General features: G+C 41.0%; 2 protein-coding genes across 2 annotated transcripts; both read right to left on the bottom strand.

Annotated features, from left to right (window-relative positions):
* Positions 1–690: 690 nt before the first annotated feature.
* Positions 691–1,769, bottom strand: LOC123093768 (protein GL2-INTERACTING REPRESSOR 1). The gene is made up of 2 exons (XM_044515820.1): positions 1,568–1,769; positions 691–1,441 (listed from the first exon to the last, which is right to left on the bottom strand). Exon 2 carries the CDS (start codon positions 1,420–1,422, stop codon positions 1,075–1,077), a length of 348 nt encoding a protein of 115 aa, XP_044371755.1. The 5' UTR covers positions 1,423–1,441; positions 1,568–1,769; the 3' UTR covers positions 691–1,074.
* Positions 1,770–15,505: 13,736 nt separating this feature from the next.
* Positions 15,506–16,963, bottom strand: LOC780690 (MADS-box transcription factor 50). The gene is made up of 6 exons (XM_044515819.1): positions 16,871–16,963; positions 16,473–16,534; positions 16,288–16,387; positions 16,152–16,193; positions 16,009–16,050; positions 15,506–15,835 (listed from the first exon to the last, which is right to left on the bottom strand). Exons 1-6 carry the CDS (start codon positions 16,946–16,948, stop codon positions 15,674–15,676), a joined length of 486 nt encoding a protein of 161 aa, XP_044371754.1. The 5' UTR covers positions 16,949–16,963; the 3' UTR covers positions 15,506–15,673.
* Positions 16,964–22,818: the final 5,855 nt, after the last annotated feature.

The following is a 22,818-nucleotide window of genomic DNA, read 5'->3' as shown; positions in this document are numbered from 1 at the left end:
GCCTTGTCGTTGAACTACACGAGGACACTTCCTGATACACAGGTCTTTTCTTTGAAAGATGAAATGAAAGTGACGTGCTTACCATTCCAATCAAGACAATTAAGGTACACTTAACAAAGCACATGCCTTTTAGTTTCCTGTCTGTTTTTCTTTTCCTTTTCTGATGTGATTCAAGCCAACAAGTAGCATGGCTGGTCTCCGTATCTGATTATGATGATGTGGACTCAAACGAGATGTCTTTATTGAGTAAACATAAATCAACCGGCTTGCAAAGTTGACCAAAGCGGGCATTAAATTAGGTTGCTGGCGTGCTGCGTCACAATGCACGTATTCAGATGGAAGTATAATGGCAAGAGATAGAGTGATGGATGCTGAAATCAATCGGTATTCATTGCATGGCGTCACACCGTAGACTGTTTGATTGTTTCAAATGCTATATCTCTACAATTTGAAATTTGATCACCTTTTTAATTACATGATGTCTTTTTCAAGGATGGTCGGTAGAGTCCTCATTATTTTGAGGCGTGGGAGTTGTAGTGCCAATTGGTTAGTTCAACTAATCTGTGGTGACAAATTCCTAACACTCCATTTCTGGGGTTGACTGTTCTTTTTGCACTTTCTCCACTTTGTATGCTGGATTTGCATACCTTGTCTGAAAACAAAGGAATGAACAGATGAGTGTTCATGGTGTGAAGTCGCAGAAGCTTGTCTATCATAGATATTTCAGAATAATACTCATCCGGCCCAACTTGAGATTTTCAGGGGTAATCTTTTCTTGTCTTGAAAGTAAGAAACAGAAGAGAGGAAGTCTGGTCCTATGCCTAACAAACTACTCCATTTAGAACCACCGAAGAAGAACACATGAGAGGGGATATAGTCCCCAGTGTATCCATGATGTGTCAAAATCGTGACACCAGCACATGGACAATATGCCAGTCTCACAATTTTAATACTGACATATCATGGTTACACTGAAGAAATGATCAAACGAAAGAGAACTACTGGACCTAGGACTTCATATAAACGCTTTTCTTGATGTCGGTGCTGCCGAATGGAGCCTCTCCTCCTCTTCTTTCACCCCCTCCTGCTCTTCCTGCTGTTGCTGTTGGTGCTGTTGTTATTGTTGCTATTGTCCTGCAGGAAGTCAAGGAGCACGGGGCTCTTGCACTGGGGGCACCTAGGGTCGTCCTGGGGGAGCATGACGTAGATGAAGCAGCGAGGGCAGGCGGCGAGCACCATGGACGTCGCCTCGGGGCTGTTGGACCACTGCAGGCCGTGCTCGTTCTCGGACGACAGGCACGAGCTCGGGGACGACTCCTCGTCAGCCATCACCCTGTTGGAGGAGTACCCTCTTGCAGGCAGTGAGAGGTTCAGCTTCAGGTCAAGGCCCTTTGATGAGCTCTTCCTGTTGCTGCGGCTCATCCTCAGAGGTATCCCCTGCCTGCACACATCAAAACGTTGAACTGTCGGATTAGCATACGCTCTGAAAGCTACTATTGATCGATTCTTGCAACCTAGAAGAGATTAGAGATCACTAGAGATGGATGCATATAGGGAGGGAGCTTACTTTTGCGTCGGGTCCGAGAAGCAGGAGGCGTGCAGATGAAAGTGAGAGCGACAGGGGAGGGGATGCTCTGGAAGGAGAGAAGCCCGGGAGTTGGAATGCTAGGAGCGTGTTGCGTTGGTGTAGTTGGAATGGAGATGGCGAGTATTTATAGTGGGGAGGGAGATGGATGGGGAGAGGTCAATTAGTTTTGTTTAATGCAACAGTGAGAGGCATACTACTACTTCTCTCTCGCTCTCCCTCTCTCATGTTGTACAACGCCGAGGCATTTTATTACCCACCAAATCATGGTTGGAGAGTGGCAAGGTATGGGTTGAATATTTTGTGTTATGCTGGGTGGAAGAGAAGTGCGAGGTGAGAGGGCTGGTCATGCACACAAGGTAGGCTATCTAACAGGCGAAAGCGGAGGCTGGGTATGTAGTTACAGCTAGACTTTTGACATGTTTTGCTTTGCTTTTCTTTCCTCTTTACCCTAATGAAAGCTTGCTACTGATATTAAGGGCTCTAATCCACACACTTTTTTGTTAATCTTTTCATAGTAGAGTTTCACATATTAGAGTGGTTTAAAGTTAAAACACATGTAGTGATTCAGTTCTAAAAGTTTGCAAATGACTTTGCCTCCAACAGGTTTCACTGCTTCTAGACAGTGTAATGGAAGATGATGTGCCCGTCAGTGCCGTACCAAAAACTGATCATATTACAAATTCTAATATTTTGATGATGGGTACAATGGCACTTAAAATACCGTCACCAGAACCAGAGCCTGAAGAAGTCAAGCCTAATTTTCGTACGCCAAGCTGGATAATTGTCGATGCTATTTCGGTCTAGGTCACATGAGGTTTACGTACAGAAACGTTCTAAATCCAAGATGATATAGTACGGTGAAGGTATATTTTGGATCCTAGTGATCAGCGTGGCCGGATAGTTAATTAGTAAATTCTTGGTTGTTAGGTAAAGGAACTTTTTCTTAGGCGTGAGATTTAGAGGAGTCCTAGTAGTACTAGGAGTCCTGTTCGGTTTATGGTTAGGAGAGAGAGTCCGTGTCAATTTTGCTTTGCTCGTGGGACGGTTTGATCGGGTGTGTGATGCCTATATAAAAGGCTGGCTACGGCCGATGTAAAGGTCAAGTTTTGTTTAGATCGTGAGTTGAATAAAAGTCAGAAAAGTCCCATGTCGGGGGACACCAAATATCGTGTTTGCTTTTGCTGATTCGTGACGGATTTTGTCGCTGCTACGCGTGGAGTTGATTCATCTACTCGACGCCAGTTTTTGATATTACGGTCTTGTATCTTTGCTCGATCGGAATTTCTTATTGCTGCTAGTACCGTGAAAGTTCGGACCGACGAACGACTCGCCATCTAGTCGAGTCTATATCAGAAGATAGACACATCTTATAATTATGACAGTTATTATTATTGGGTGTGTAGTTGAAAGTTGAAGCTCATCAATACCTGTCCTAATTGCTTCGAAAGCTTAATTTTTTTTTGACTGGCCCAAATTGATTTCACCACTTGAATGTGATCTTGAATGGAATTTATTTGGCACAGCGTCTCAAATGCACATCATACTGCTAGCAGGAAAAAGAAAGTAGAGAGTAGTACACTAAATAGACTTGAATGTTGAGCCATTGGTTTTTGCTAATCGAATAAATGGGGTCCTTGAAGATATGCTGCTGCTATGCAATTTTTAGGTCTTTAAATGGTGCAAACGCAAGGCCTATGTATGTACCCATGCGGTGCGCATCCTCATACAATGACGAAGAGATAAGCAATACATTAATGCCACTTTGTTTCATGCACATAAGAGCAGCCTCCTCCTCCTCCACCCCCCTCGTTCTAATGTCACCGCCCGCTTTGAAAAATCTCAGCTCCCTTGGGCCTTTGCTTGTGTTCCAGCTCGCAGTGCTTAATTGCTGACAGCAGATATTAACTCTGAGGGTTGACTTGTTGGTTATTCTAGAGATGTTGCATCCTTGCATTTAAGAAAAGATTGAAACTTGGTTAAGTCATAACTAGTCGTAACCCACTAATGTAATCCCCCAAGATTGCTTCCATATCACCCACCTTGATTAATGACGGGGTGGCATACAACTCACTTAAAGTTGTTTTGGTTTGTGTGTTGCAATTGGTTTGGTCAATGCTAGTGCTGCTGCTGCTGCTTCTCTACATGGTTAAGAGAGAGCCATCTGTTTTTTTCTTTACTTTCTTTGCCTTAGTTATGACTAATTACACCATCAATGCCTCTTTTTTGGCAGATGGAAGCAGTAATGGATGGTTTTGGGATCCAGAGCCAGTGCTATCGGCCTCGGGATCAAAGATCAATTTAGCTTATCAAAGCGTATAATATTTCGCCATCATTCGCCATGATTCATCACTGATGTGTTTAAGATTGGAGCTAAAGAGGCTAAGAGTTGAAGGCAACTCTGGCTCAACTACGGAGACAGGGGAGGTTTGACCTCAAGGCGAGCTCATAACTGTGGCACTAGGTTACTTAGTACAGGATATGGTTTAAAATGTTTCTTGCACGTACAAAACTGTGATTAGTCGGCGTTGGAGCCAAAGGCATGTGCTCTTCTTTAATTCCATGGAGGGATCTAAGGAGCTTAATTAGTGCCTGGAAAGTAAAGAAAGCTCCTGATTGAATGATGCCACATGTTCGTCGTTATTGTGGGTTTGTATGTGGCACTGTTTGTGTGTGGGGGGATTCATACAATTTTGTACTATGGTTCTACCTTTTGCCATTAAAAGTTTAATTATATAGTTGTGTTTTTCTTTTTGACTCTTAGTTGGAGTCTTGGAGATATGTATTCAGATCGTCGATATGGGTGTCAAAACTTTGGAGATATGTATTCAGATCATTTTCTTCTGCTCCTCGTTGGGTTCGACACTCTTACTTATCGAAAGGACTACGATTAATCCCCTATACTTGTGGGCCATCAAGACTATTTTCTGGCGCCGTTGCCGGGTAGTGAAGCGTCTTTGGTAAGGAAACATTTATATTACGTGCTGAAATTTATTGTCATTTGTTCGGGGTATCTTTACCTTGATCGGAAGCACAACGAGTTGCTCCTCAACCTACTAATATTTATTATGAGATTCCTTTGGGTATGATAGAGAAATTGCTAGCTAATCCTTATGTAGGAGATGGAACATTACATCCTGATATGCATCTAACCTATGTTGGTATAGTTTGTGGATTATTTAAGCTTGCATGTTTATTTGAAGATGAAGTTAAGAAGGTCTTTCCTTTATCTTCGGGGGGAAAGACATTGACATGTATAGGCTAGGTGATGATGTTAGAGTTTGGGATTGGAATCGATTGAAATTGGAATTTCATCAAAAGTTTAATCCTATGCATCTGGTTCATCATGATCGGAATTATATATATATATATATATATATATATATATATATACATATATTGGCCTCGTGAAGGAGAAAACACCGCTCAAGCTTGGGGGAGGCTTAAGTACATGATGTATACATGCCCAATCATGAGCTCTCAAAAAAATTATTTTACAAAAATTTTATGCTCGGCTTTCTCATGATGATCAAACCATGCTCGATTCTTCTTCAACTGCTTCCTTTATGAAGAAAAACTATTGAATTCAAGTGGAATCTTCTGGAAAGAATTAAACGCAACTCTGAAGATTAGGAACTTGACAAAGGTAAAGAACCAGGTATTACACTTAAGTTTCATTGTGTTAAATCTTTTATGGACCTCGATGACATAAGTTTAGGACTAAATATGGACTTGACTCTCTCACGTTGATCTCCCTAAGGAGAAGTGGTTTAAATATCATCCCTCTATTAAAGAAAAGATTGAGAAACCCGTTAAACTATCATTTACAATGTTGATCCACTTGTGGCTACTGCTTATATTGAGAAACCACCTTTTCCTGTTAGGATTAAGGAACATGCTAAAGTTTAACTGTGGTTAACAAAAATAATATTAGAGCATCTAGACCCTCTGAACAAATTAAAGTTGAACCTAATGTTGTTATGGTTAAGGATCTCTTGGTCGATAATGTTGATGGACATGTTATTTATTTTTGTGACGAAGCTACTAGAATTGCTAAAGCCGACACTAAGGATAACAATAAACCTGTTGTTGGCATTCCCGTTATCTCCGTTAAAATAGGAGATCATTGTTACCATGGCTTTATGTGATTTGGGTGCTAGTGTGAGTGCTATCCTGTTTACCTTATATCAAGAAATTATGAATGATATTCCACCTGGTGAAATAGAAGACAGTGATGTTACTATTAAACTTGCGAATAGAGATACTATTTCACCGCCTAGGATTGTTAGAGAGGTTGAGGTCTTGTGTGGAAAAATTAAATACCATATTGATTTCCTAATTCTTGGTTTCCCACAAGATGATTTTTGTTCCATTATATTTGGTAGACCTTTCCTGAACACTGTTAATGCTAAGATAGACTGCAATAAAGAAACTGTCGGTGTTAACTTTGGTGATATATCTCATGATTTTATTTTTTCTAAGTTTCGTAGACAACCTCATGATAGAAAATTGCCTAGTAAAGATGAAATTGTTGGTCTAGCATCTATTGCCATACCTTCTACTGATCTGTTAGAACAATATTTGCTAGACCATGAAAATGTTATGCACATGAAAGAAAGAAATGAAATAGATAAGATGTTCTTTGATCAACCACCTATTCTTAAACACAAATTTGCCGGTTGAAACTCTTGGAGGTCCTCCTCCACCTAAAGGTGATCCTATGTATGAGTTGAAACAATTACCTGGTACATTGAAATATGCTTATCTTGATGAAAAGAAGAATATCCTGTTATTATAAGTGCTAACCTTACAGAGCATGAAGAAAAGAGATTACTTAAAACTCTAAGGAAGCATCATGTCGCTATTGGATATACTCTTGATGATCTTAAGGGCATTAGTCCCACTTTATGTCAGCACAAGATTAATATGAAGCTTGATGCTAAACCAGTTGTCGATGACCAATGACGATTAAATCCTAAGATGAAGGAGGTGGTAAGAACTAAAATATTAAAACTTATGGAAGCATGTATAATGTATCACATAGCCGATAGTAGATGGGTAAGTCCTTTCATTGTGTCCCTAAGAAAGGAGGCATTGCTGTTGTTCCTAATGATTAAAATGAGCTTATTTCACAAAGAATTGTAACTGGTCATAACATGATAATTGATTTTAGAAAGTTAAACAAAGCTACTAGAAAACATCATTTCCCATTGCATTTTATTGATCAAATGTTAGAAAGACTATCTAAGCACACACACTTTTACTTTATCACAAGCCGACCAAGAGAAAACCACTTTTACTTGTCCTTTTGGAACTTATGCTTATAGATGTGTGCCTTTTGGTGTATGTAATGCACCTTCTACCTTTCAAAGATGTATGACTGCTATATTCTCAGACTTTTGTGAAAAGATTGCTGAGGTTGTCATGGATAATTTTTTTCGTTTACGGAACTTCTTTTGATGATTGCTTAAGCAACCTTGATCGAGTTCTGTAGAGATGCGAACAAACTAATCTTGTCTTGAATTGGGAGACGTGCCACTTTATAGTGAATGAAGGTATTGTCTTGGGGTATACAATTTCTGAATGAGGTATTGAAGTAGACAAAGCCAAAGTTGATGTAATTGAGAAAATGCCATGTACTAAAGATATTAAAGGTATAAGAAGTTTCCTTGGTCATGCTGGTTTCTATAGGAAGTTCACTAAAGACTTCTCTAAAATTTCTAGGCCTCTTACTAATCTCTTGCAAAAGGATGTTCCATTTGTTTCTGATGATGATTGTGTAGAAGCCTTTGAAACACTCAAGAAAGCCTTAACTTCTGCACCTATTGTTCAACCACCTGACTGGAACTTACCATTATAAATTATGTGTGATGCTAGTGATTATGATGTTGGTGTTGTTCTAGGACAAAGAGTTGATAAGAAATTAAATATTATCCATTATGCTAGTAAAACTCTAGACAATGCTCAAAAAAATTATGCTACTACTGAGAAATAATTTTTAGCAGTTGTGTTTGCATGCGATAAATTCAGATCTTACATAGTTGATTCTAAAGCAATTGTTCACATTGATCATGCTGCTATTAAATACTTAATGAAAAGAAAGATGCTAAACCTAGACTCATTAGGTGGGTTCTATTGCTACAAGAATTTTATTTGCATATTACTGATAGGAAGGGAGATGAGAATCCCGTAGCTGATAACTTGCCTAGATTGGAAAATATTATTGATGACCCACTACCAATTGATAATAGTTTTCCTGATGAGCAACTACCTGCCATAAATGCTTCTTTTAATACTCCTTGGTATGCAGACTACGCTAATTACATCGTTGCTAAATTTATACCACTTAGTTTTACATACCAATAAAAGAAAAAGTTCTTCTTTGATTTAAAAAATTACTTCTGGGATGACCCACATCTTTATAAAGAAGGAGTAGATGGTATTATTTGATGTTGTATATCTGAGCATGAACAGGAAAAAATCCTACGAAAGTGTCATTTCGAAGCTTACGGAGGTCACCATGGTGGAGATAGAACTGCACATAAGGTATTACATCTCGTTTTTATTGGTCTGCTCTCTTCAAGGATGCTCGTAAGTTTGTTTTATCTTGTGATAATGTCAAAGAAATGGTAATATTGGTAGACGTCAGGAAATGCATATGAATTATTCACTTGTTATTGAACCATTTGATGTTTGGGGATTTGATTATATGAGACCTTTTCCATCTTCTAATGGGTATACACATATTCTAGTTGTTGTTGATTACGTTACTAAGTGGGTAGAAGCTATTCCAACTAGTAGTGATGATCATTACATTTCTATTAAAATTGCTTAAAGAAGTCATTTTCCCGAGGTTTGGAGTCCCTAGATATTTAATGACTGGTAGTAGTTTACATTTCATTCATGGTGCTTTCCGTAAACTTCTTTCTAAATATGATGTCAACCATAGAATTGCATCTCCCTACCACCCTCAATCTAGTGGTCATGTTGAATTAAGCAATAGAGAAATAAAGTTAATTTTGCAAAAGACTGTCAATAGATCTAGAAAGAATTGGTCTAAAAAGCTTGATGATGCATTATGGGCTTATAGAACTACTTATAAAAATCTTATGGGCATGTCTCCATACAAAATGGTCCATGGAAAAGCATGCCATTTACCTCTTGAGTTAGAACATAAAGCATATTGGGCAATCAAGGAACTTAAATATGATTTTAAACTTGTCGGTGAAAAGAGGTTATTTGATATTAGCTCGCTAGATGAATGGAGAACACAAGCTTATGAAAATGTAAAGTTGTTTAAAGAAAATTTTAAAAGATGGCATGATAAAAGAATTCAAAAGCGGGAATTCAAAGTGGGTGAGTATGTACTATTGTACAATTCTCGTTTTAGATTTTTTGTAGGAATACTTCTCTCTAAATGGGAAGGACCGTATATCATCGAGGAAGTTTATCGTTCTGGAGCCATTATGGTCAATACCATCGAAGGCACTAATCCGAAGGTGGTCAATGGGCAAAGAATTAAGCATTATATCTTAGGTACACCTATATGTTGAAATTAACATTATTCAAACTATGACATCGGAGGAATACATAAGAGAAACCTTCCAAGACACTCCAGAACCCTGAAAGGGAAGATGTATGTGATACGGTAAGTAAACCGACTCCAAAAATTTCATAAACATATTTTCTCTTAGTTTTGGAATATTAGAAAAATAGAAAAAATAAGAAACACTCGAGGAGGCCACCCAGGTCCCCACGAGGCACCAGGGCGCACCCTGGTGGCTCGTGGGCCCCCCATGAGCCTTCCCGACTCCATTTCCTTCTGGAATACTTGTTTTGCAAGATGAAAATTCTTTATATATATATATATATATATATATATATATATATATATATATATATATATATTCCCAGACATTTTGACCACTGTACCGCAGGAATCTCCTATGTTCTTGTTTCATGTTGTTTTTCTGACAAATATGAAGGTATGTCGTCCCAATATTCAGATGGAAAAAACTATGTTTACCACTATGTTGCAAATCTAAGGATTTATGGAGACATAGACCCTATTTATTGGTCTACTAAGGAGGAGCAAGATGTTGATTTGAGGGGAACAAAAGACATGAGTTCGTAAGAGAATGAAGCCCCTCTACCTCAACAGGGGTGATGCATGTGGAATTCAAGAAATCGAGCCTCCCAAACACAACAAACGAATGTAAGCTTCAATTGATCCATTTTTTGTCTCCTATAGGAAAACGAGAAGGGTCTACGTGAGGAGGTATTGGAGCTTGAACGAGAAGTCAACAAACTGAAGGAGGAGAACTATGTCCTCAAGCAGAAGCTAAAGGACAAGCCCTCTACTTCATCACCACCATCATCACAGAAGAAAGAAACTTGAGTACACGGGTATGGGTACTCCCCTTGGGTTACAGAAAAAGGGCAAAGAGAACAGCCGTTTCTAGCGCCTATGCTAGTCTTCTCACCAGCACGGAGCTAAGGGCTTCCACTGGGCGCGGGCATAGTCATTGGGGGACAGTGTCGACGGCTAGCGCGGAGCATGGTGCTTCCACATGGATGTGGGTGGGAGAAAAAGGGCAAAGAGAACAGCCGTTTCTGGCGCCTATGCTAGTCTTCTCACCAGCACGGAGCTAAGGGCTTCCACTGGGCGTGGGCATAGTCATTGGGGGACAGTGTCGACGGGCACTCCCCTTGGGTTACAGAAAAAGGGCAATTACAGAAAAAGGGCAAAGAGAACAGCCGTTTCTGGCGCCTCCTCTGCGTGGCTCTGCGCACCAACCTAGCTGTTGCATTTGTCCATCGTCCATGGTCCTCTTGAATCGTTTAGTAAGTTATTATATCGGCGGTGCATCAGTGCATGTCAGAGATGCTTAGAGCAGAAACCTGAGCAGCAAAGATGGTTACGGACTGATAGCCGCATATGAACAGAGGCAGTAGTTTATAACCTAGATGATTGATTACAGATACAGCAGGTCGTTCAAAAGACAAGGCACTGACAACAAAAACAATATATTAACTTCAATACAAATCAAGATTAAGACGCAAGGATTACTGAAGACAAAATCTTCGATCAACCCCCATTCCAAGAAAACAAAGTGGACTATGATGTTCATATTTACACAGAAGTGCAGTGGAACTTTATCTGTAAGTGAAGTACCAACTTGATTGCAAAATTGATATTGAGTATATGATCAGATCCTTGATAAGAAAAGCCTCTTCTAATTCTGGAGAGTTGCATTTGTAGAACACAAAGCCCGCAAACATTGACAACATATGTAAGTTCATCCAGGAAAGAATGGCATCCATGCTCATGTCACAATTCATTTGGATATAATTGGGCATCTACATCAACCAAATAAAGTATTCCAATTTGTATTTGGATGAAAATAGAGTTTGCCCAGTGACAGAACCTAAAAAAACACATCCTAATGAAAACCCCTAAAAAACATATCCCAATGACAGAATCGAAGCCCGCCCGACCACCGAAATGCTTTACTCATATATTTGGTGCAGTACCAACCCCTAAAAAACATATCCCAATTGTCTGTTATTCAACTCTTACATATTTACTCTATACGATAAAAAAACTTATCAGCTTATAGTGAATAGGTAGAATATTATATTATTTTCTTGATGGATGGATACTTTTATTTTATCAATATGTCACATTTTCTACCTGCCGATCAATGTTCAATCGATTACCTTTACTCTTACTCTTGCTAAATATGAAAATGAGCTTCCCCTCTCCCAAAACTAAATAGTGACATGCTATAACGAAAACTTCTGGAAAACTAAAGATAGTGCATACAAACACACATCACCGACGTGGTGAGCTTCCCCTCTCCCCCATCTACCCTAGATCTGAAAATCCAAATGCATTTTGTGCGTTTTGGTTATACTCTGTTTCAGTTTGTACAAACCGCGTTTTCGTTAAACTCATGTCAACCCTACATCACCGTAAAAACACTTAGAATGAACAAACAAAATGTGAACACATATTGTATACAAATGAGGAGAACGATAAGAATAAAGGCTGAAAACTATGACACAAAGAAAATAAACATGCCTAGCGCAAGCACCAAAGGGAAGACAATGATATCAAGGAAGAGAAGCGACCTTAGAAAATAAAGAAGTGACATCATCTCTTCCAGCTTTCCAAAGTAGATGAGATCGCCAGGTGTGCCTGCATTGGTTTTGTATAGGTTAGCTGCAATCTGAGAGTATATGCAAGAAACCTATGATCAGGAGATATTCGATAACTCTCAATTTGCACATAACCTGAACAAGTTACAAAATGATCCACCGATAACTTTTCAGGATCAAGAAAATAAAATATCCTCATAGCAAGACATCGATGATAATAAGCAACAAGCATTGTTCAAAATTAACTGCAGAAAATACAATAATCAAACTATATTAAACTATACAGTTGAAGGTCACATGTGAATATGGATAAACTGGGTACTTCATTTCGTTTGGCATGTACTGGTAATATGACCTCAATACAAAGAAAAGAGTTAATTCAGACATAAACACAATTGTGTTTCATTGTGTAGATCATTTAGCTAGCAAAAAATATTTTACACCGTCATTCAACATCTTGCGGAGGTTCTTGCGGAAGAATTCAACAGCATGACGGTCAAAAACGGCCTCTCCCTTAAGCTCAAGAATGGTGCCTACTTTGCAAAAGATGAGAAAGTCCCTTGAGCCCAAACACGGTGCCTACTTCTCAAAAGATAAGAAACTCTCATGATAGCAAGTATAGTAAAAAGAAGTTACCTACCCCAAGATGAGCAACCCAGATACTCTAGTTCTTTACGTCAGGTTCAGAGACGTACACGGTACCATACTTTGCCGTACAATAGACAAGACAAAGATACTATCATTCTTTTTAAGATAAACAATTTGATCCCATCGCTTCCAAGTCCTCCAATCTTTATTTGTTCTGCAGTTTTCTTGTCAGCGTTACTGCCATGAACAAAGCTTCTTTCTCAAACTGCGAAATCTGAATGTTCCTGCAAAACGGTACACAGAAATTAAATACACACAGAACTTAGTGAATTTGTTGGCATGTCCATACTGGTACGACTGCCTGACATACAGCAACAGTACCATCAGACACTCATAACCTGTCCTGACAGCTCTAGAATCATGGTGTCCACTATGATAATAAACGCAACAAAATACTCTACATATAGAGCCGCTAGATAACAGCAACGAAACTGCGGACCTTTCTAACGTACAGAAAAACACACAAGACAAACAGATCGCTCCACATCCAAGCAAACACAACCATCTAAAACCTTGCTCGTAGTCAAGTGGTAGATCATAGTACTGTAACAATGTACATTGTTCAACTCGTAGCAAACAGCAGAGCATGCATCAGGAGCACTTCCATGCACTATATATAAAAAAAAGGGCAACTTGGTGCATGTAGCTCCCGCTTGCGCAGGGTCCAGGAAAGGGTCCGACCACTTTGGGTCTATAGTACGCAGCCTTTCCCTACATTTCTGTAAGAGGCTGTTTCCAGGACTTCCATTGATATTTTTATATATAGTGCACTTCCATGCACTATATATAAAAATATCAAAACTATGTCACGGTTGCATGTGGTTGGATTAGAGCTGACCATATTGTCCATAGTTTCATTGGACCAGATGCACGTCTTGAACTGCTCCACATGCCACTCCACCTTGTTCCCTTTCTGGTTAGCACTCCCATTTTGTAAACCTGTGGAAAAAACATAGAAAAGATTCAGAGAAATCACCCAATCGAAAGGGAACAAATAGTACAGGCTTTGTTCTAGCCCCTAATAACATATAAGTAGTTTAATACTATTTTTAGCCACTGAGACAGAGGTAAATTAATTCGCCATACATCAGATCAGCTCGATCATGTGCGAATTGACCACAATACTTAAGAAATGGCCAGCCACAACACCGAGTCGTCCATTCAACTTAGAATTACAGAAGAAATAACCATGAAACGATCTAGCCGCCAATGAAGAAAGAAACAATCATTTTGTCTATGATCTGCTAAATGCTGTGATTTGTGAGAAAAGAAACGAAAATCTAAGGGCACCATATGGACGAAGCATAAAAGCAACCACCTGATGAGCGTGAAGGAAGTGACTAGCCACGAATCTGAAAACAGTACAGAAACGTTCCTGCATATACACACAAGCAAAGAGCATATACACACGATAGATGGATCAACCTCGGCGTACAGTGAACAACTCCTGCCAATGCTTCTAGTGTGATACCTGCTAAACATCAGTGCCTGATATATTTGATTTGTAGCTAAAGCATCCAGGTTAAGTAAAAGTAAACCAAGCTTCAGAAAGACATGGACAATGAATAAAAGTTCACAGCATACAAGAGTGCCCCGAGATGGACAACTGGACAGATATTAAAACTGGCAACCAGTGCATCCCAAATGCAAGGATGATTCAACACTAAATTTATTTACATTAAGGTCACAGTAAACAAAACAAAATATTACCATGCTAGATTCAGAACTGTTGGTGTCATAGCAGACATCTTGCATCACTTTGGCTAAGTGCCTACGGAAAAACAGAGGTAATATTGCATAACTTTGGCTAAGTGCCTACGGAAATAGGGATATATATCGTACTGCTCTAACCTTAATTGCATGAAGTGTGCTATCTGAATATCAGACAAAATAACAGTATGGCTTTGGTTCTGCAAAAAATAAACATGATTTTATCAACTACTCCCTCTGTAAATTAATATAAGAGCGTTTAGATTACTATTTTAGTATTCTAAACACTCTTATATTAGTTTACGGAGGGAGTACCAGATAAAATTCAGACAACCAACTAACAAAGTGCTGGAAAAAAAATCAAAAATAAAACCATGGAACAGAAAGTGCATTTGAGGGAGTAACCTTGAAGTTGAGCAGCCCGACGGGCCGGAGGACAGAAACACGAACAAAATGACCGATCGATGAACGTCCAGAAATTGCATGGTCACCTCAGACCCACCTGCGAACACAGAGCAACCGACCAGTCGAACAGCAACGGACAAGAAATTGGCCAGGCAAAGAGAAAACAAGTCACCTGGTGGGGATCTAAAGCGGAAGGGGTCTTCTTCTTCTCCAAGGGAATAGGCCCAGGAGGGTGTTCCGTTGGCCGGCAGCCGGTAGTAGTCCTCTCCGAGCGGAGCCCCAAAAACAGCAGCTGCGCTTCAGGAGGGGGGAGAGCGCAAGTGGCCCGGGCGTGGCCATGAAAGACCCCGAAATTGAGCCTAGGTTGACCGGCCCCTGCCCACCTTCCCTGATTTTCCCTCTTCGCCACAGGTTTCGCCTCCATCGTCGACGAGAACGTCGTCGCACAGCTTGCGTGCCGGAGGGGGGAGTCATGAGCGGCGGCTAGAAAGCGAGGAGGGATCATTGGGGGAGCGCTGTGGCGAGGATGGGAGGATCGGGGCGGCGCGGGTGGGAGGGACGAAGAGGAAGGGACGTTGCTTGCGATGGAAGGTTGCGTGCGAAGAGGCCGGGTGGATCTGAGGAAGGTGTTATCCAATTGCGTGCGTGAGATGCGTTTTCTTTTTTACGTCGTTGTTTTTCGCTTGGAACTGTAGATTTCGACGTGGCAGGGCTCACCGAGCGCCCCTTGCGCGACCGTTAAAGGGTTGTATTTTTCTCGAGCGTTGTCAGCCTGCCTGAATCTCAGGAGCGGCCGGTGCCGGGCAGTCCAAGAAATAGATCCGTCTCCACATCCACCATCTGCTGGCCCTGCTCCTCCAGGGTCACTGGAGCAGGGAGCGCCGCCAAGGTTCGCCGGAGCAGGGAGCGCCGCCAAGGTCGCCGGAGCAGGGGGCGCCGCCGCCTCCGACGCAAGGTGCTGTTCCTTCTGGCACTGCACAGCAACAGCAACAGCAACAACAACAACAACAACAACTAACTCATGTATGTAGTCTCGAGGTTTCCGCTGCACAGGGTTTATATTATATCTATAGGCCGTCCGCATCCATTGCCTGCCGCTGCTTGCAACTCCATTGCCAGCTTATTCTGGGCATTTTTCTCGAGCGTTGTCAGCCTGCCTGTATCTCAGGAGCGGCCGGTGCCGGGCAGTCCAAGAAATAGATCCGTCTCCACATCCACCATCTGCTGGCCCTGCTCCTCCAGGGTCACTGGAGCAGGGAGCGCCGCCAAGGTCGCCGGAGCAGGGGGCGCCGCCGCCTCCGACGCAAGGTGCTGTTCCTTCTGGCACTGCACAGTTAACCAGGGCAGCAGATCAGAGGATGCATCAAGGATAGGATGGGTGATCTCTGCTGGGAACGGGATGGACATAGGATATCACGCGAGGAACGCGTTCAGGGTAATGGTAAAGTTTGGCCGTTTCATTCCACCAGGCAGCAATTTGACTGTCCATCCATCTTTACCTGGCTATATAGTTCTTCATTGTGCTGCCGCAACGTCATCTCCTGCTCCATCCATGTCCATGTCACAAAATCAGCGCCATGTCAGGAACTCTGTCTATGCACACTCTCTATTGTTTCAGGTTTTTTTGGGGTAGCGAGGTTACCTTCTGCCTCAACGTAGAGAGCTGCTCTTCAAACCGCCGAGTCTGCCATGAAAAATAATTAAGCGGCATTACATGGTCGTGTAAGCTTATGTGCATGGATAGATGCATTATAACTACTCTTCCATACTGTGCTAACCTTCATTGCCCTGATGCCTAGAAGGCTTTTTTCAATTTTGACCTCTAAGCTTTGCAGTTCTTCAATAGAGCATTCTTCCAAATTTTGACCCAAAAGTTTGCTGCATCTCAGTGATACCAGATGGTGACAACTCAGTTTTGGCTAGTTACATGGATAGCAGTCTCTTGGAAAACCGAAGTGGTTACCTTTTGCAAGCTTCAAGAGCATCAAGCTTCTTTGACAAGCCCTCAGCATCAACTTTTATTTTCTGCAGTTGAGATCACAAGGATAATACCTGACCTAAGTTAGAACTATGTCTTATCAAACATGAAATAACTGCTAGAATGTACTACCGGATCATCTTTTTTTAAACTCAGTTTTGGCTAGTTAGAACTATGTCTAATTGAACTGTGCTGCTTTAGTCCATGATGGTTTTCACATTTCAGTAGCACCATCATCAGCTGGGAAATGGTTGCAAACCAAATCGAGCATAGCTTACTCTCTCAGTTAATACACCATATCTCACCACTTAGCTACATAAGTATCTCCAAAGTGAAATTATGTAACCAAATGTGAAGTAAGCACATCAAGCAGAACTATGTACCTCCATATCTTGCTGTACCGTCTGTCTGCTCATATTATCCTTTGTGACTGTCTTATAACGTTCAATTGTGTTCTTCATGCTGAATTGGAATTTAAAATGTAAATTATACATGATATAGTAACAACTGTTAATTTAGACAAGCACAAGGCATTAAATATGTAATACTGACGTAAAAAATGATGTTGTGTTTCCCTTCATTGGTGTCATAAATATAAAGTAAAGAGCGTGTGAAACCGTTCTACACCTCATGAGGGGTTTTCACATTGTCTATCTTGCTGTGATGATCTTGACAGAAGAAGAGGAAGAAGAGGAAGAAGAAGAAGAAGAAGAAGAGGAGGAAGAAGAAGAAGAAGAAGAAGAAAGAAGAAGAAGAAGATAGATAATGTACTTGTTATTATAAAAAATTAGAATCACAACCAAAAGAATCAAAGAAAACAAAAAATAAATAAACCAAAGAAACAAATGCAAAAAGAATGAAAAATCCAGAGAACAAAAATGAAAAGAAACCAGAGAAGACCGAATAAAAAAGAAGAAACAAACAAAGAAAAGAAAAACAGCCACCCGTAAAACTAGAGAAAGGAACAAAGAAAACCGAGTGAAAACTAAAAGCCCAAAAAACAACGAAAAAACGGCTCTTTTCTCTATAAGTAGGTTGCTAGGTTTGCTGCACACCATCAACAAGACAAGGATGTAGATGCATTCAACAAGAGTCGCTACCATCTCGCTTAATGCGAGACATAGCTCTCCACGACCATTTTGTAAATGCATTCACGAGAGTTGCTACCATCTTGCTTAATGTGAGACATAGCTCTTGCACGTGTTACGAAAAAAGCTCTCACGCATCGAGCTAGACGATGCACTTGCATCAGGGCAACCTCTAGTGGGCCAACTCTGTGGCTTCGTTCGCTGATTTTATTTATTTTCCTTTGAAAAATTTCCTTATATTTTGGTAATATTATAGATACATGTATTTCATATACTAATTTAATAAAATTTTAAAAAGTGTTTATCATACATTTTAAAAAGTGTTGATGAAATGTAAGAGAGCATTGTTCAGAAATGCAGAAACGTTTTTTTTTGAATTATAACAGCATTTTAAAAATGCTCATGCATTCAAAAATATTTTCATATATTTGTTAGAAAATGTGTATTCAATGGATAAATAATGTTTTCTTTGTTTAGAAAAAAATCTAACATTTAAAACATCTTCAACGCATATTATTTTTGTGTATTACTCCCTCAATATATATGCCTTAATGCTCTAACATGTGCTCAAGGTTAGCCTCAAAAAACACATTAGGACTATTTATTATTGGAGAGAGGGAGCACGTGTCATGTATAATAGCATATACTCAGCCGCATATTATTTCTACTCCTAATGGACGAATTGGTTGAATAGTCCCCCCCACTTTCAACCGGTTTATTTTCAACCGGTTTATTTTCAACCGGTTTTTCTTCGTCCCACCTCCCACCAGCCCCTCCCACCGGTTTTTCTCTTTTCTCGTCTGACCGGCAATACCCAACGTATTTATGGTAATCAATCATAATTAATCCACGTATATTAATTATCAATCCAGGTATGGTAAGGTCATAACTCAGAAAATTTTGAATATGTCAATTATATGGTAATAAATTTAAATTACCCCAAAGGCTATCAATCCAGATATGGTAAGGCCATAACTCGGAAAATATCGAATATGGTAATAAATTTAAATTACCACCAGGTATGGTAAGGCTATCCACGTATAGTAATAAATCATATAGTAATAAATCATAATTAATCCACGTATAGTAATAAATCAATCTAGGTATGGTAAGGTCATAACTCAGGAAATTTTGAATATGGTAATAAATTTAAATTACCCCAAAGGCTATCAATCCAGGTATGGTAAGGCCAAAAATCGGGAAATATCGAATATGGTAATAAATTTAAATTACCCCAAAGGCTACCAATCCAGGTATAGTAAGGCCATAACTCGGGAAATATCGAATATGGTAATAAATTTAAATTACCACTAGGTATGGTAAGGCTATCCACGTATAGTAATAAATCATATAGTAATAAATCATAATTAATCCACGTATAGTAATAAATCAATCCAGGTATGGTAAGACCATAACTCAGGAAATATCGAATATGGTAATAAATCAGCGATTCGTCCGCATTACTAGCTCATCCGATAAATCAGCGATCGAGTAATTAAACCGTGCAGTTATTAGTACTCCCTCCGTATATGGAAGGAACCACCAGAGTATTCCATAGATTAGCCACAGGATTTTGGCAATCTCGCTGTGGCATCTCAAATTTTGGAAATCACGCGCCGGCATACGCCGCCGTGCCCCCCCTGCAACCACCGCCGGAGTCGGAGGCGAACGCGATCGCAATCGCGACGTGTATATATATACAAGGACGTAGTACGTGCACAAGGGCCTGCAAGCAAACCCCAGTGCTCCTGATCACCATGCATTTCTTCCAGGTCGTCATGGCGTGGATGTTCCCGTGCGCCGTGTGGGCGGCGATGGCGTCGGCCGTGGCGACGGCAGCGACCACGGACGGCGCTTCGAGCGTTGAGCAGGGCAGCTCCTCGTCGCCGGCGTTCGGCCCTGGCGACGCTGAGGTGGCCTCTGACCCGGGCTCCTCCCCGGCGTCGAGGTCCTCCACCTCCTCCTCCTTGCTCGGCGCCCGAAGCAGCTCGTCGAACAGCGCGCGCGCTCACCGGTGAGGGAGGGCGGTGACACGGCCGCACGGAAGGGCCACGCGCTAAGGCGGTGCCTGCACAGGTTCGCCATAAATCTGCAGCGCGCCGGTGCTGCGGACGAGCGGTCAGACGGGTGCGGGAGACGGAAGGGCCGGGCGACGAAGCCGGACGGGAGGGTCGCCGCCGGCGAGGACGGCACCGCCCGGGCGAGGGAGGAGGCCGTCGTGAGCGCAATCGCCTACTGCAAGGAGTCGAGCCGGCAGCGCTGCAGGCCGCCGTTGGCTCCCTCGCCCAGCTTGGACGGCTGGCTCCTCGTTCGTCTGGAGGAGGAGATCGGCACCAGCGCCACGAGCGCCGTCTCGCCCTGCGAATGCGAGGCGCAGGGCACCTCAAGCGCCGCCGCCCCCCACCACGGCCACGCGGCCTGCGACGGTACGTGTTGTCAACCGATCCGTCGATCGATCTGCTCTGCTGCACCCGTGCACGTCTAAATCGTCGTTGATCTCCTTCGTGCAGCAGAATGCGGCGGCGGCAGGCCGTCGACGGTGGAAACTCGGCGAGGTCCAGCCGGGGAGATGGAAAAGGGTGACGCTATCGACGGGCTTGACGGGGACGTCCTTAGGATAACGAGTTACTTCGCCGCCAAATATGTGCGCGCGGTGCGCCATTGAAGAATAGCTCGGGGTCCGTCTCACATGAGGCGAAGAAAACAGTTTTTCGTAATCTAGAGGACCTTGTCTTACGTACCTTCGATCTTGTATGATCCGTCCATATCAGTGTGCGAGTAGTAGTAATATGATTGTAGTAAGATCTGTCCATATCAATTGTCGATCTTATTCTTATATGATATGATGGCTTGCAGCGTTCCTAAGATCTAACGAGAATCTCCTGGAGTTAACGACACAATCGTTCGATTGTTTCTGAATCAGACTGCAATTTTGAAGCTTAATTGGCAAAGGAGTTAAGATATAGACAATCCTATTTATTCGAACTAGCTTTGCTGAATCGAAAGAAAAGAGACAACTTGGATTCAATCAAAAGAAATTAGAAGATTTTAGTACTGGCATGTATTCACCTCAATCACTATATGCTCTGTTTGTACTCTACACATGAGGAATATATTCACCTTTAACTTCTTTTTTTTGCGGAAATAAGACTTTCATTCATCAACCACGGTCATTACACTCCAGATTTTACATAGAGCGTGAATTCCATCCGGTGCATGCCCATGCACTGTTGAATTATTAAATGAGTATAAAGTTGGTCTTTTTTTTAACTACTACACTCCAGATTCTCGAGCATGGAGATAGGCGAGTTGTAGACCAAGAGCTGGTACAGATATAGGCGAGTTGTAGACAAGAGCTGGTGGGCAGCAAGAAACGCATGCACACCAAAGAACAAATCTGAGTCACATGCCTACTTCTATTGGTTTCTACAAAGAGCGGCTAGCTTATATCTTAGACCAGTCGGTCACTGTCGAGGTCGCCAAGGTGATCTTACAGCACCGCCGTGGGGATTTCTCATATGATTTTATGTAGGCAAGCCGCAAGCGGTGGTGGTGATTGGCTGGGTGGTGTCGCTGCCTTGGGAAGAGACGAAGTGATGGTAAAAGTAAGCAGGATCCGATGATTCTTCCATGGGGATAGCCAAAGTCAAGATGTCGACTACAGACTCGTCGCAGACTTGTAGTGAACCTGGATGCGGCGAGCCTGATTTGTGGATCGATGGCGGGTCTTGACTTTGTTAGGCTGGGATTGGATGGTTGTGGAGGATGGTGTGCTTGGTTGGGTTCCCGTGGAAGAATGTGGCCTCCTCGTGGATCTGGTCATGCCCATCCTAGAGAACATTGTGTCCCTAGCTCTCTCGAGGAGCAAGGACAGTGCAAGCGGCAGCAGGGGATAGGGGTAGATGTGGGGAGGGATGTCGGCGGCTGCTCGAGGTCATCATGATGAAACCTTTGACGTCCCATCTTTATCAATGGAAGTGGAAGAGCACGAAGTCGAGATTGGATAGGAGTTTGAGTTCTTTTTGGCACCGATCGGTTCCCCACTTTAGAGATGTATTTTTTTTTGCGTGCGAGCAAACAGTGGGTTGATTCTAAAAGGGATAGGCACTTTTCAACAGAAGTGCATGACGGACCAAAAATATGACCTCATTTTATTCGTTTGATAGATATCGTATTATTCGTTGTTGTTCATTCGGTGAAATTTCCTAATATTTGATTGTTATGTTTCTAATTAGAGCACCCCATAATCACCCAATATGAGGGGATGATAAATGAAAAATACTGATTATAAATTTTGAAGAGCTCGTGGCAACACACGGGCGTTATACTAGTAGCATATAAGGTATCATGTCCTATTTATTTTTCAATTATCTGAACAAATTTTGAAAAACATGAGAAAACAAATAATAGAGGGAGCATGCAATTTTTGAGACTGCCTTTGACTATTGATAAGATTAATAGTATATGAGATGTATAGTGTGAAAGTTGTATCACTGGAAGCTCCTTTCATGTAAGAATTTGATGGCATGCTTTGTGTAAGTTGCATGTTTCATATATTATTACTCTAACATGTGTTCAAGGTTAGCCTCAAAAAACATATTAGGACCATTTATTATTGGAGAGAGGGAGCACGTGTCATGTATAATAGCATATACTCAGCCGCATATTATAGCGTATAAGGTATCATGTACTATTTGTTTTTCAATTATCTGAACAATTTTTGAAAAATGTGAGAAAAAAATTAAAATCCCAACCATTTTTTGAAAAAAAACATGAACAAAAAAATGGAACTCCGAATATAAATGGTGAGCATTTTTTTAAACACGATCAAAATTTCTAATTGAGTTTTTTTAGTTCCTTTTTTTGGTAAAAAGTGAAAAAATTCAAATTTTTAACGTGTTCTAAAAGCATGAACAAAAAACTGATAATAATCCATACATTTATGCAATTTCAAACAAAATTTTAAAGATTTAAACCTTTTTTGAAAATGAATAATTTTCTAAATTTTGTTCATTTTATAAACAAAATCAAAACATTAAAATTTCAGACTACTTTTGGGGAAAGCAAGCATCCTTTGTAGATTTCAAACAAATTATTAAGATTTGAACTTTTTTCAAGAAATGTTTTCTTAGGAATTCAACACTTTTTAAGTATGAATAAGTTTTAAATACCAAACATTTTTTAAAACCAAACAATTTTTGTAATTTCGAATAATTTTTTTAAGATCTAATATTTTTTGAAAT

This window comes from Triticum aestivum, chromosome 4B (genome assembly GCF_018294505.1).
Source record: "Triticum aestivum cultivar Chinese Spring chromosome 4B, IWGSC CS RefSeq v2.1, whole genome shotgun sequence".
Lineage (NCBI taxonomy): Eukaryota > Viridiplantae > Streptophyta > Magnoliopsida > Poales > Poaceae > Triticum > Triticum aestivum.
The sequence above is the reverse complement of the archived record's forward strand: the minus strand, read 5'-3'. Positions and strand labels throughout refer to the sequence as shown.

What these genes read in the sequence shown, in the direction of transcription:
- LOC780690 (XM_044515819.1), bottom strand. Translation starts at nt 16,948, where the DNA reads ATGAAGAACACAATTGAACGTTATAAGACAGTCACAAAGGATAATATG. An exon ending in GCTCTTGAAGCTTGCAAAAG is followed by an intron (nt 16,388 to 16,472) that starts GTAACCACTTCG and finishes ACTGAGATGCAG; the next exon opens with CAAACTTTTGGGTCAAAATT. An exon ending in ATGAAGAACTATATAGCCAG is followed by an intron (nt 15,836 to 16,008) that starts GTAAAGATGGAT and finishes TTAACTGTGCAG; the next exon opens with TGCCAGAAGGAACAGCACCT.
- LOC123093768 (XM_044515820.1), bottom strand. Translation starts at nt 1,422, where the DNA reads ATGAGCCGCAGCAACAGGAAGAGCTCATCAAAGGGCCTTGACCTGAAG.